The sequence below is a fragment of the Peromyscus leucopus genome, chromosome 8b (genome assembly GCF_004664715.2).
Source record: "Peromyscus leucopus breed LL Stock chromosome 8b, UCI_PerLeu_2.1, whole genome shotgun sequence".
Classification (NCBI taxonomy): Eukaryota; Metazoa; Chordata; class Mammalia; order Rodentia; family Cricetidae; genus Peromyscus; species Peromyscus leucopus.
The window spans coordinates 17,235,913-17,248,930 of NC_051086.1; the positions used below are offsets into that span (position 1 = coordinate 17,235,913).

General features: G+C 41.1%; 1 protein-coding gene across 1 annotated transcript in view; it reads left to right on the top strand.

The window, feature by feature from the left end:
- The window catches only part of Atp10b (ATPase phospholipid transporting 10B (putative)), a 182,613-nt gene that overhangs the window by 61,625 nt on the left and 107,970 nt on the right, over window positions 1–13,018 (top strand). Inside the window, 1 exon segment of the mRNA XM_037200559.1 lies at window positions 12,201–12,498. Coding sequence (XP_037056454.1) covers window positions 12,224–12,498 — 275 coding nt within the window. The 5' untranslated portion in view covers window positions 12,201–12,223.

Below are 13,018 nucleotides of genomic sequence, written 5' to 3' on the forward strand. Positions count from 1 at the left end.
CCTAGGAAGATGTAAAAGGATGATTGTTCCCAGGAGGCACTGGGGTAGAATGGTGACTGTTCCCAGGAGGCACTGGGGTAGAGTGTGACTGACATGTAGAAGCCTTCAATTCAGACAAGCACATAGCCGAATGCACAATACTAAGAGCTAAAATGGGCTAAGGATAGAGTACTATAAATCATATGAGAGATCAACCATACTTTTCAGGAGAATAAACATAAATGAGCATTGGAAGTTGACATAGGGGTCCAGAAGGCTGGTGTTGACACTGAGGAAAAGATGTACACAAAAGAAAAGGAGAGGAGTATCCTTATGGCTAGGTTAGAGTGTGAATGATAGATAATCAAGAGAAGGCTGGGAATATAAGCTATATGTGGTAGAAAGTTCTATAAATTATGCAAAAATCTTAGTTATATTTTTTTTATATTTTATTTTGGAAAATTCAAAGCCTAGCAAGGTGATGGCATGAATAGACTCACACTTAAACAATGTCTTTCTGATTTAACTGAAGAACAAACTGGGTGTGAGTAAACTTACTTATAAAGAAGGGAACAAATTGTGAAAATATTCAAGCAACTGAGACAAGACATGAGCATATCCTGGTGTGGTGTGGTGTGTGTGTGTGTGTGTGTGTGTGTGTGTGTGTGTGTGTGTGTGTGAGAGAGAGAGAGAGAGAGAGAGAGAGAGAGAGAGAGAGAGAGAGAGAGAGAGAGAGAAAGGGGTGGTGGTAGCAGTAAGCCCAGAGAATAGCCAAAACTGGCAAGCATTTGTGGTTGGGATCAATGTTTGGAAAATGTTTCAATACCACAGAGTCAAAACAGAAAGTATTCTGCCATTCCCTGAAAACATGAAGGATGGATATCACACATAAAGCATCAAACTGAGATTTGCATCCTTAAGGCATCCTCATAGGCAATGTCTAGAAAGAGCTGATTCTTCTTAAGATTCCTCCCTGTGCTGGGATGAGAATTTGGGAGCTATTTTAAAATCTAGTTATAATTAGAGAGGATAGAGCTACGAGAGTTTAGTTGTTTATTTCAAAGTATGAGACTGACCATCCCCAAACATGTATGAGAACAGAGTAACTCAACCAAAGCAAAATGGATGAAAACATGTTCCTTTCTGGGAAAAAAAAAAAAAAAAAAAAAAAAAACAATATCCTGTGAGGTCCTTTTCCTTCTATAAAGAGCGAAGGCTATGATCTGGGGAGGCCTCTGATGAGGGTGTCAAGACACAGGTCAGTGTGAGAACATGAGTGGAAGTACAAGAAATGTACACAGTCCATAGGAATCCCTTTGTCTTATAGAAGAAGGAATTAGGGCCCAGAAAGTACATGTGAGGACCTCCCAGGGTCATACAGCTGATGAGTACAATGAATAAACCAGGCAGCTTGATGTGGCTTACATTGGCCCTAAGGATCTCCATGAGATCAGGGTGAGCCCTAATCCTATGTCCTAATAAAGGCCAACTTTCCTTCTCCTATGGCTTCTGGAATTCCTAGGAGATTGATTTTTTCCCTTGTTGGTTTGTGGCTGTAATAGTCAGTACTTGCTGTATTTCTTTCTTGCACCTGTCTTTTTCATGGTCCTCCTTGTATCTTTTCACTTACATTGTCCCAAACCTGGAGAAAGCTCCTCCCAATCAAATGATATCATTTGAGGTCAACAACCCTATGTTGTAAAGTTTTATTAACAGTTTTAAAGTCACATGGAAGGACATTACATCTTATTAGCATGTCATATATATTTTAAGGGAGCATTTCACTTTTTTGCCAATAGTCACCAATAGCTATTATGTTAATTATGATTTCCCATGCCTTTACTAAATAATTCTCCCCTTTATCCTTTTCTTTTCCTCTCTCTCTTCCATTCTTCCTTTATCTTCCTCTCTAGTGTTTGATCACAGTACATTTGTTCACTAAGAAACCCCTGGAGGCAGCTATCCTACATCAGTTTTTCACATTTCACTTTACAGGTCTGGCCCCATGTTCTTTGTGCTGAAACAGGCACCTAGTTCATTTGTCCTTGATAAGGCTGTTCCCAAATTTCCTGTTCCATGCTGCCCCCACCTCAGATTTTCCTGGGCATATTTGTCAGTGTGTACCTTGTTCCACGTGTATGTCTGAACATGGTGCATTGAGCCACTCAATCTGGACTCTTGTCTTTTAATTGCTTACAGCCCTATGAACTTTGAACAATTTTTCTACCCTTCAGCTAAGCACTGATTCATTCCACATCTGTGAGCAATTTATTCCCTTTTAATTAGACACAACTTAATTATTTTGCCGTTAAAACAAACCAAAAGAATCTATAAAGCAACTTTTAAGTGAAATCACATTTCTGCCTGCAGGGATATTAAAAATGAAATTATGCAGCTCATTTTACCTGTCTCATACAAAGAAAAGATTGGCTGCATTGTCTTTTAATTTCCCCTGATCTTTTATCTTTCATCAGAAAGGTAGCTGGGAAATCAAGGTTAGAGTAGGGAGGGAAATTGGGACAAGGGAAATTGCAGTAAAAGAGAGCAGACACATGAATGTAGGAGACTGTGTTCCTTCAGGTGTGCTGTGTGGCAAATTCTCTGCACTGCTTAACTGGGTAAGTGTCTTCTCTGTCCCCAGATCTCCTGACTCAGAAAACTCTTAGGTAGAATGAGAGGTAGAGCTTCCTAGTTGCCTATTCTGGCACTTTCTGGATCCATGTTTGCCTCTAGACACCCAACTCTGATTCACTGAATTGCCAGTACTACTTGTTCAGGAATCATGCCTTCTATCTTGAACAGTTTCTGATGCTAAATATTAGCCATTTGTTCAATTCCCCATTAGTTTTCTACCCAGCTACCTTTGCATGCGAATATATCCTGTTTCCAACCATTCCGTTGACTCAAGAACCCTGCCTTCTGGAGCATCTTCTCGCGTGATAGCTAGTTCTTTCAGGAAATCCATAATGGCCTTGAAGATGAATTTTCTGTTGTCTGATTACAAGTAGACTACCCCAGGTCATTGTGTTTAAGGACTAATCTCTTGCCTTCAGATTTGGAGTACATCACCCAGATAACAGGGTGGCAGAATAGAAACAGAAATTGCAGGATATCTGTTGGCTAAGGATCACTAGAGGTAGATATGCTCGTGTCCTGTTGTCAAGCTGCACACTGCTCCAGTGGATCTCACTGAAATTACCTCCATGTTCTTCCAAAGAAGCCAAGCCTCCAGTGCAGTCAGGATGAGGTGACGAGGCTGGTTCTGGCCATGGAAATTAGACTATGAGCAAGGTGATATAGTTAACTCCTGGGTCCCTGACCTGGCTATATTTAAAGCCACATGTTGAGATGATAAGGTAGAGGGAACTTGGATCCCTGAGTCACTGAATAGAGGATAGTCACCTCCAGTTGAAAATTCTTTACAGGTTGTTCTAAGCCAATGAAATTTGCACCTTGATTCGGCTCCTAGCTTAGCTTCTCCTACTTTGACTCATATGCCACGAAGCATGAGCAAAGACTTTAAGGAAGATAAACAGCCAGAAGTCTAGGCACTCACATGCAGTAGCATCTGGAGACTACAGAGCCAGAAGGAAAGAGGTAGGCAAAGGCAGCAAGTAACAGCATAGATAACAGTAGAATCCAAAACCTAGATCTTAAGCAATCATAATTACAAAGCTATAAGAAGAAAATGGCCGTGGGCTGACTTCCGCATTAGAACAATAACTCAGAGCTATATGAAAGCTGGTTGCAGAAGGAATGAGCAAGAATGCAAAGAATAGTTCGAAGCTGATAGGCTTATAAAATATTTAGGAAGCAAATATGGATAGAACTTAAAAATCGATTGACTATAGTAGAAGGGGGAGTCAAGATTGCTGCTAAATTATCTGATAGAGACCCCATAATAGAAATGGGGATTACTGAAGTCAAAGTAAACTTCGGAGACAATCTGAGTTTGAGGAACATTCACGATGCAATACCCAGGAAGCAAGAGAGAAAGCAGTAGGATACTGTGGTCCAACTGATAAGAGGGTTGATAATACCAAATGGGAGGCCAACTTGCTGGGTAACGGGGACATCCTGGGTGCTAATGAACTTTAGAGATGGGATATATCACAGTAGACTAGACTTCTTGTCTGTTTAAAAATGATTTTCTCTTGAAAATCTGTTGGAGTAAGTTTTTATCAAAAATAAAACTCATTAACTCAAAGACCAGTGGTGGCTGAGTATGGCCTGCTGGTGATGTTTGGAGTTTTGGAGGTCTCCCTTTTAATCATTCCTCTCCTGTATATTTTATTATCTTCTATAGAATTTTTTTTTATTGCATCCTTTGGTTAATTTCATTTTAGTTCTCTACTCTTTCTTTTTCACTCTCTCTTCATCTTACCCCAAATGCCCTATTCTCTCCAACCAAAGACAGCACTCCCCACCTTACTCGGCACTCATCCTAACTTGGTATTCCCTCCTCCCTGTTAGATAGAGCCAGCATATGGCACCCGAGTTATATGACATGCTTTGTAGTCTATGAATGAGGCACAATCACAGCTCATGCCCTTCTCCCTGGGAAGAGGTCTAACGCCTGTAAGAACTGGCTGGGGAGACAGCTCTGTAGCTGCTTGCCTCGCAAGCATGATGACTTGAGTTCAGTTCCCAGAACCCCCATTTAAAAAAATAGGCAGACATTGTGACACAAACTTGTAATCCCAGAGCTGGGGGGGTGCAGAGACAGGTAGATCCCTGGGCACCTCCTAAGGTTTCTACCTATCCAGGCATCATGATAGATTATTGGGTCTTTGGCTACTCTATTCCCATGAGGGCATTATTGACTAGGTGGTTCTTAGAACCATGGGTCTCTCCAATGCTGATTTCATTCTTCTAGCATATGAGTCTCAAAATTCAATCATAATTTCTGAGTATAAAGTAAATAATAAATAAATTATGTGACGTAGTCTAGGCTTAAAATACTTGAATATAGGCAGCAGGGGGAAGGATATCTTGGCTTCTAATAAACATAGTTTTCCCTAAAAGAGACTAAAAAGGAATAAAATGTTCCAGAGAGCAAGCATTTTGCCTTCCCTTGCTGAGTTCTATCTGTTCACCTGTCAAATAAGCAAAAGGCTGCATAGGAAAAATTTAAATCCAATCAAAATAAATGAAGGAAAAAACAAAATTAGTAAAACTGCTTTCCTGCCAGTCCTCTGACCTACTTGAATGTTTGCATAATGAAAAGAATCTGGGCTAGCTGAATTTTAATTTATTTCAAGGCTAATGAAAGCCTGCTGTTGCTGTTGCTTTGACCCTTTTGTGGGAGTGGAAGGCTTCCTATGGTGTTAGGTGCTTCCTCCCTGTTAGTAGGCAAGCTTCCATATGAGAAGAACTATGGCTTCCCTGGACACTGTGATGCTTCTGAACCTGGTTCTCAGGGCAGCAGAGATTCAGAAGGTAGCTGGTCCTGTCATAGACCCGTAGTTTTCAAGTTTTTAATTTTAATGAATTCAGACCCATTCTTGCCTATTTAAGACATAACAAATACATCAAATTCCTTAATGTCTGTTATCACCGTGTTTATACATAGTCAAAGTCAATATTTAAGCCTCAAAATCAATTGACTTAGATTCTATCACATTTGATTAAACAAATGGTATTTGCACAAGCTGGAAAATGGGAAAGTGATTTGAGAACAACTGTGGTTTGCAGATGGTTGATTTGAAGCTCTCCTTCGTGCTCACTTCAGATCCTTTCATGTAAGGTGGATACTGTTTGTTAACTGGGTGTTGAATAGAAAAGTTTTTTTTTTTCCAGAGTGTTTTGAAACTACCTGCTTACTGATGTCCAACTTTCTTGTATTCTAATTCAAAGAGCAGGGCAGTATACTATCTATTAAGAAATACAGAGTTGTGGCATGGGTGTGTGGAGGAGGGGGGTGAGTGTGTGTGTGTGTGTGTGTGTGTGTGTGTGTGTGTGTGTGTGTAAAGAGGTTGGGAGTGTATATATGAGTGCACATGTATATGTGTACCCATATACATGGATGCCAGTGGTCAGCCTAGAATGTTGTTCTTCAAGATGGCCATCCATCATTTTAATATTTTGTCTTATTTTATTTTTGAGACAGAGTTTTTCTCTGGAACCTGGGACTTGCTGATTAGGCTAAGGCTGAGTGACCAGCAAGCCCCAAGGATCCTCCTGTCTCTATCTCCACACTGCTGAGATTGATCACAAGTGATCACAAGCGATTGTCTCACAACTTTTCACCCTAGCTTTTTTATGTGGGTCCTGGAGATTGAACCCAGGTCATTATAGTCACACAACAAACCCTTCATAGGCTATCTCTCTGGCCCAAGAAATTGAATTTAAAGTTAATTTTATAGTTCTTCTTTCCTCCTCATGATCCTGGACAACTTCTACTTTTTAGTACATACTTTAGAAAGTTGTAATATGAAAAAGAATGGCAGTCTCTAGCTTTTCTTATTCTGCTCTCTAGCCTTCTTGGGTTACATTCATTCTTTCCAGGACAACTGTTCCTTCTCTGAATCCTTACCTGACTCCCACCCTTCCCTCTCACTCTACCCTCGCTGCCTTTCACTGATTCCCTGACCTCCTAAGAAACAAGGCCACACCCTGGCTGAGTGTGAAGTCACTGCCCAGCTTTCCTCTGCACTGGTGGATATACATGCTTGCTTCTATAAATATGTACTTAAAATTTCTCCACCACACTAAAGTCATTCCAGGAGAAAAATATACATGTACGTTTTACTCATCCCGTTAAAGCAAAGGGTCTAAGAAGCATCTGTCGATTCCACGAGTAACTGGTTGATTCCCCCATTGAGAGAGTGGAATTTGCTAAAGCTGAAACTAAAGGAAGTGAAAAAGAAAGGAATTGAAATCAATAAGAAATGTGAGCCAGGCAAAATGAGGAAGATAAGATCTGAGAAACAGGATTCCTGCTTAATAGGCTAGGCTAGGCTAGGCTAATAGTCCACCTCATCAGAATGCCCCCCCCCCCACTATCTAGAAGACATTCTGCACAGAGAAAAATAACTCTGGTACTTCAAGGCAGGGTGACTTTGTGCATAAACTAATAAAGCTAGGGGATCCTCAAGTTTACTGGTAATGGGAGGTGCCATTTCAAAAGGAGAGAGATGAGAACTTTACAACAAGAAGGACCTTGGGCCATCAGGAGTGCCCTTCCCTGCCATTCTGAGCAGTAATAAACCACACCTCAGATAAAACATGATACAGTCCTGGCTTCCTGTTCCACTGTTGGGAAGAAGGAGATGGTTGAGAGGAACACCGAGGTGGGAAGTTACAGAGCAGCCAGCCCCCAGCCTCAGCCCTCATGCTTGCAATCCACCTCCTCCATCTCATCATTCTTCTGCCTAAAACTCTTCAGGACTCCCTCATCCTCTTCCTCGCAGAGTAAGCACTTTACTAGTCATCTGACCCAGTCTAGTCATTCCAGTCTCAGCTTCTGCCACGGTTGGTGGCCAAGCTTCATGATCTCTGAGAAAAAGACCTACAGATGTCTGCTTTTAGATGCAGCCCTCTGCCTGCAACACCATTCCCCCACCCTGCTTCAATTTTCTCTTTACATGCTTGCTAGATGATGCTTTGAATAGTGCTGCTTTCCAGACACCTCCTCTGATCCTGTAGGTCTGTGTGTGCCTATGTGTGTCTGTGTTCATACGAAACACATTTTTGTGAACCACTGAGATACATTGCCACCACCCTTAAATAGTTTAGAATGAATTTTCTAATAATGAGTATTTTTATGTAACCGATACAATTACTAAAAATAACCAAAGTAAGATGATTAACCAAAGTAAATGATTATTAAATCATTACACTACTTAATCTGCATTTTGTTTTCAAATTTATCTGTTTTCTAATAATGGCTATATTTTCGTAATTCATGGAAGCAATTGTTATTTCTTTTGGATTTGTTTTGATTTTGTTGTTTGTTGTTGTTGAGACAGGGACTTGCCATGTACCCCAGGCTGGCTTTGAACTCTAAATCTTCCTCATGTCTCAGCCTCCTCAATGCCAGGATATTAGGTATGAGCCACCATGCTCAGCCTCCTATGACTCTTATATCTCCCATCCTGCAGCAGATGGCATTCTACCATCCAGAATCATATTCTATTTACCTTCCTTCCCTCCAAGCCTTTCTTTGATCTGTGATACTTAAAAAATACAGGCTAGTAATTTTGTAACCAACCCCTAGTTTGGAGGGGGGGTGCTTTCTAACTCTAAGTGATACCGTGTTCTCTTTATAACATATCAGAAAGGCACAAGGTGTCAAGATTTCCCAATATTATTATCCTTTAAAATTAAGAAAAAATCCAATTCCTTATCAAACTTTCTATCATTAATTTGCCATCCCTTTCATATCTGCTCACCACCCCCCAAGCCCCACAACACCAGGAATTAAATCCAAGGCCTTCATGTATACAAGGCAAATAGCCTCCAAATGAACATTATCCCTAGCCCTCATCCTTTTAATTTTAAGGAAACATTGCACTTCCTTCTTTACATGGTCCTAGGAATTGAATCTAAGGCCTTACAGGTGCTAAGCAAGCACTGTACCACTGAGCTGCATTAGTCTTTTAATTGAATCCTTGCTTGCAACATTTGTTCTGTGGCTGGCCTTCACTAAGTTGCCTAGGCTGGCCTTGAACCTACTCCCTAGCCCAAGTAAGCCTTGACATTGTGGTCCTCTTCCTTCAGTCTCTTGAGCAGCTAGGATTATGGCCCTGTACCACCAGGCTCAACCTGCTTTAAAAAAAAAACTAATATGATTAGGACAAAGAGGTGTTTAAAACTAGCCCACACACACACACACACACACACACACACACACACACACACACACACAAACACCTGCATCACCTATGCCAGCCCAATCTCTTCTTCATTTAAAAAGATTTTACCACCCAAAAGAGAGGGGTCTCTGGTGTGTACAGCATTAGCCAAGGCAAGATTTCTCATTTGCATTTTCAACTCTGCTCATGAATTATCTTTTCATTTCCTTTGCCTTTGCAATAAAAAGGAACCCATGAAAAGAGCATATCTTTTCATAATGAGAAAAAAAGACACACAATATTCTTTCTGGCTTACAAAATGTCATAATATTGCTTTTGGTCCCATTATGATGGGCATCTGTAATTGCACTTATTTTTTTATACTTGCTACAAGGATTTAATGTAGTCTCTGAAGAGCTCCCTGCAACCCTGGGGTCTGTAGATTGAAAAATCATTCAGATTGATTAAAGCCATGAGGAGAATGATAATGAAGGCCAGGTCATATGAACATCAGGAAAGTAAAATATTACCATTTAAACTACAAATGGAACTTTTTTTTTCCCATAAGTGATCAGATTTACAATAGAAGCCTGGGTTGTTCATTGTAAGATTAATAACAACTGACATTAACTCATGTATTTATTCAAAAGAAAATAATCCAAAAAAAAAGAAATAAAATAATCCTATGAGCCCAGTAAGTGAAAAAGACCATTATATGCAGTTTTTAACTTCACTAAGTGTATCTTTGAGAGATTTACTTCTAGGACTTCAAACAAAATTGGTCAAGAGGAACCTTGAGGGTTTAGTTGTGCATTCCATTAAAGAGCCTGGCAGCTGTAAGGTACAGCACCATCCTCCACAACTGCTGGTTACCTTTGCATCACTTTCTGGCTTACAAAATGTCATAATATTGCTTTTGGTCCCATTAGAAACACCCAATAGAAACAACTTCAGCAATGAAGCCTCCTTTTTGCTCATGGTTTCAGGAAATTCAGTCCGCAATTTCTTTGCTCCATGTCCTATTACTATGACCAAGCCAACTTAATGAAAGAAGCATCTGATTAGGGGCTCCAGTTCCAGAGGAGTAGAGCCCATGTCCATCATGGCAAGGAGCAAAGTAGCAGACAGACAGGCAGATATAACAGATGCTGAAGCAGTAGCTGAGAGCTTACACCCCTATCCACAAACAGGAAGCAGAGAGAGAGAGAGAGAGAGAGAGAGAGAGAGAGAGAGAGAGAGAGAGAGAGAGAGAGAGAGAGAGAGAGACTGGAAATGGTGTAAACTTTTGAAACCTCAAAACCCACACTGCCCCTAGTGACACACCTCTTCCAACAAGGCCACACCTCCTAATCTTTCTTAAACAGTTCCACTGACTGGAAACCAAGGGAACTGTTCTCATTCAAACCACCATACTCCATGTGTTGGGGTGGAACACTGTGGTGGATGGAACACAGTGCAAAGGCTCTTCTTTACTCTCTTGTGGATAGGAAGCAGAACAAGATCATACAGGAGGTGGCCAAAGCAAGATACAGCCCCAATGACCTACTTTATCCTACAAATAGGCCCCACCTCCTACTTTTCACCACCCCACAATAATATTATCATGGTACAAATGAATCAAGAAATTAATTCATTAACTGAGGCCAGAGCTATCAGAGGCACAGACACACCCAGAGGTATGCTCATGTTTATGATGCCAACAATGGTCATCACAGCCCAGTCACTTCATGTCCAGGTATCATAGGAAAGTAGCTTTCTGCCTTATTCCACTTTCTGTTCCCATTTAAGGGTCTTGACTAAAAACACAGGTAGAGACTCTCTCTCTCTCTCTCTCTCTCTCTCTCTCTCTCTCTCTCTCTCTCTCTCTCTCTCTCTCTCTCTCTCTCTCTCTCTCTCTCTCTCTCACACACACACACACACACACACACACAGAGAGAGAGAGAGAGAGAGAGAGAGAGAGAGAGAGAGATCTTATGTAACCTGCTAGATTGCCATTGAAGTTATTGTATAGTTGAGAAGGACAGCAAATCCCCCTGCTTCTATCTCCTGAATGCTGAGATTACAGATGTGTATCTCCACACCTGGCTTATGTGTGATGGAATTCAATGCCTGTGCTTGCTAGGTAAGCACTCTGCCAATTGAGCCACACCCCCAGTCCCATCCATTTGATATCCTGCTCTGAAATGTTACATGGTTAAAAATTTTATATCCAGAAATCCCAAAGACTAAAGAGTTCTTTGGTAATGGAACACATGTGATATGAAAACTGGGGGAGGGAGCTATGAAGGGAGAAGGAGGGGAGCAGAAGAGGGTAAGTACAGAGAACATGTGGGAGGGGACCCCATTACAACAAAGTATGATGATGTATATGGATGAAAAATTACACAGTATGCTACTTTTCTAAAAAAAAAAATCAATTAAAAGTAAAATGTAAACATCTTTCATTTTGTCTTAAAATGTCAACATAGTTTTATGTGCTACCCATTTTTTTTCCTCTCAAATTTGTTCCTACGTGGGCAGGGTTAAGAATATTGACTATTCTTCCAGAGTACCCATGTTCAACTCATGCCACCCATGTGGTGGCTAACAACTGTCTGTAAGTCCAGTTACAGTTACAGTTTCAGGAAATCCAATGCCTTCTTCTGACCTCTAGAGGCACCAGACATGTCAGTAGTATATGACAGACATGCTGGCAGAACACTCATACACAGATAGATAAAAGTTTTAAAATGTTAAATTAATCACATGACCAAAGGGTGGTAAGAATAACTTTCTTGATTTTTTTAAAGCTAATTCATTTTTAAAGGTTTGCTTTTATTTTATGTGTATGTGCACATGCCTGAATATACATATGCATGTATGTATACCACATGCATACCTAGTGCCTACAGAACCCAGAAGAGAGTATCAGATCCCCTGGAACTGGATTTGCACGCAATCGTAAGCCGTCTGATAAGAGTTCTGGGAACTGAACCCAGGTTATCTGCAAGAGCAGCAAGTGTTCTTAACCACTAAGCTATCTCTCCAGCCCCTTTCTTCTTTTTATGTGGGGAAGTTGAAGATGAACAAGGTAAATGGAGAAAATTTACCACTAAGAATGAACCAGAGCTCAAATTTAGCCCTCTAGCATGCCATCCTTGCAGGCCAAGCTTTCACTATTCTATGACTGCACTAACTAGGTCATCAACACCTGCCACTACACCTGTATTACCTGTGTTCACAACACTGTTTAGTTGTAGATTGACTTTATTGGTTGTTTAATATATCTGTCCCTAAAACAAATGCATGCTAGGGACTGTTTGCATTTTTCTAAGATTGGACCTTGCATATACAAATGCCATGTTGTGTTTTCCTCCTTAGCATAGTGACTTCATGTGTCAGTATTCCACTCATCTCTCCTGACCACAACTTCCTGTGTGTTTTCAGACCATTGTCACCTGCTTCTGGAAATGACTCTCTCCTTGGACTTTTCTTGGCTCCGGTGGAAATGGCAAACCCAAAATGGCTTTCCCCGGTCTCCTTCAGAAAGCACACCACTGCTTTCTCCAGACATGGGCCGGCAGAGCTACAATCCAAAAGAGCAGCGAGTGGTGTACCCCAATAATGGCATGTGTCATCAGGACTGGAAGAAGGTCTCCAGGAGGTACCCAGGCAACAGTATCTGCACAACCAAGTACACCCTGCTCACCTTCCTGCCCCAGAATCTCTTTGAGCAGTTTCATAGGTATGCAGCTAGGTCGCCCAACTATCCAAACCTTAGCCTAGTATTCGCCACTGAGACAAACTCAGAGAAGGTGGTCTCGAAGCAGCACCCTTTAATGTCCAAATGCACATATGAAACAGGCTTCTCTCACTGATCAAGTGATGACTTGTCATGTCATGTGTTGGGTAGTAGGCATACATGGGAAAAAAAGAAACACTGGACTCATTGGACCATCTAGTGAATGGGACAAATGCTAATTATTAAATTGATTCAAACCTATAACTAGGAAGAATACTTTCAAGGAGAGGTGTATGGTGCTTTCCAGTGAGAATTTGACCTACTGTCAGCAAGACTTCCTTGAGGAAGTAGCAATTCAGATATGACTGAGTGGAAAGATAGATGCCTGGGTAGATAACTCACAGGGATGTTGGGGACTAAAGTGTTCACTGAGCCAAGTGTGAGGACCAGAGTTCAGATTCCCAGCACCTCTAAGTGCTAGGCAAGTGTGAGGCTGCCTGCCTTTAGTCCCAGTTCTTGGGAG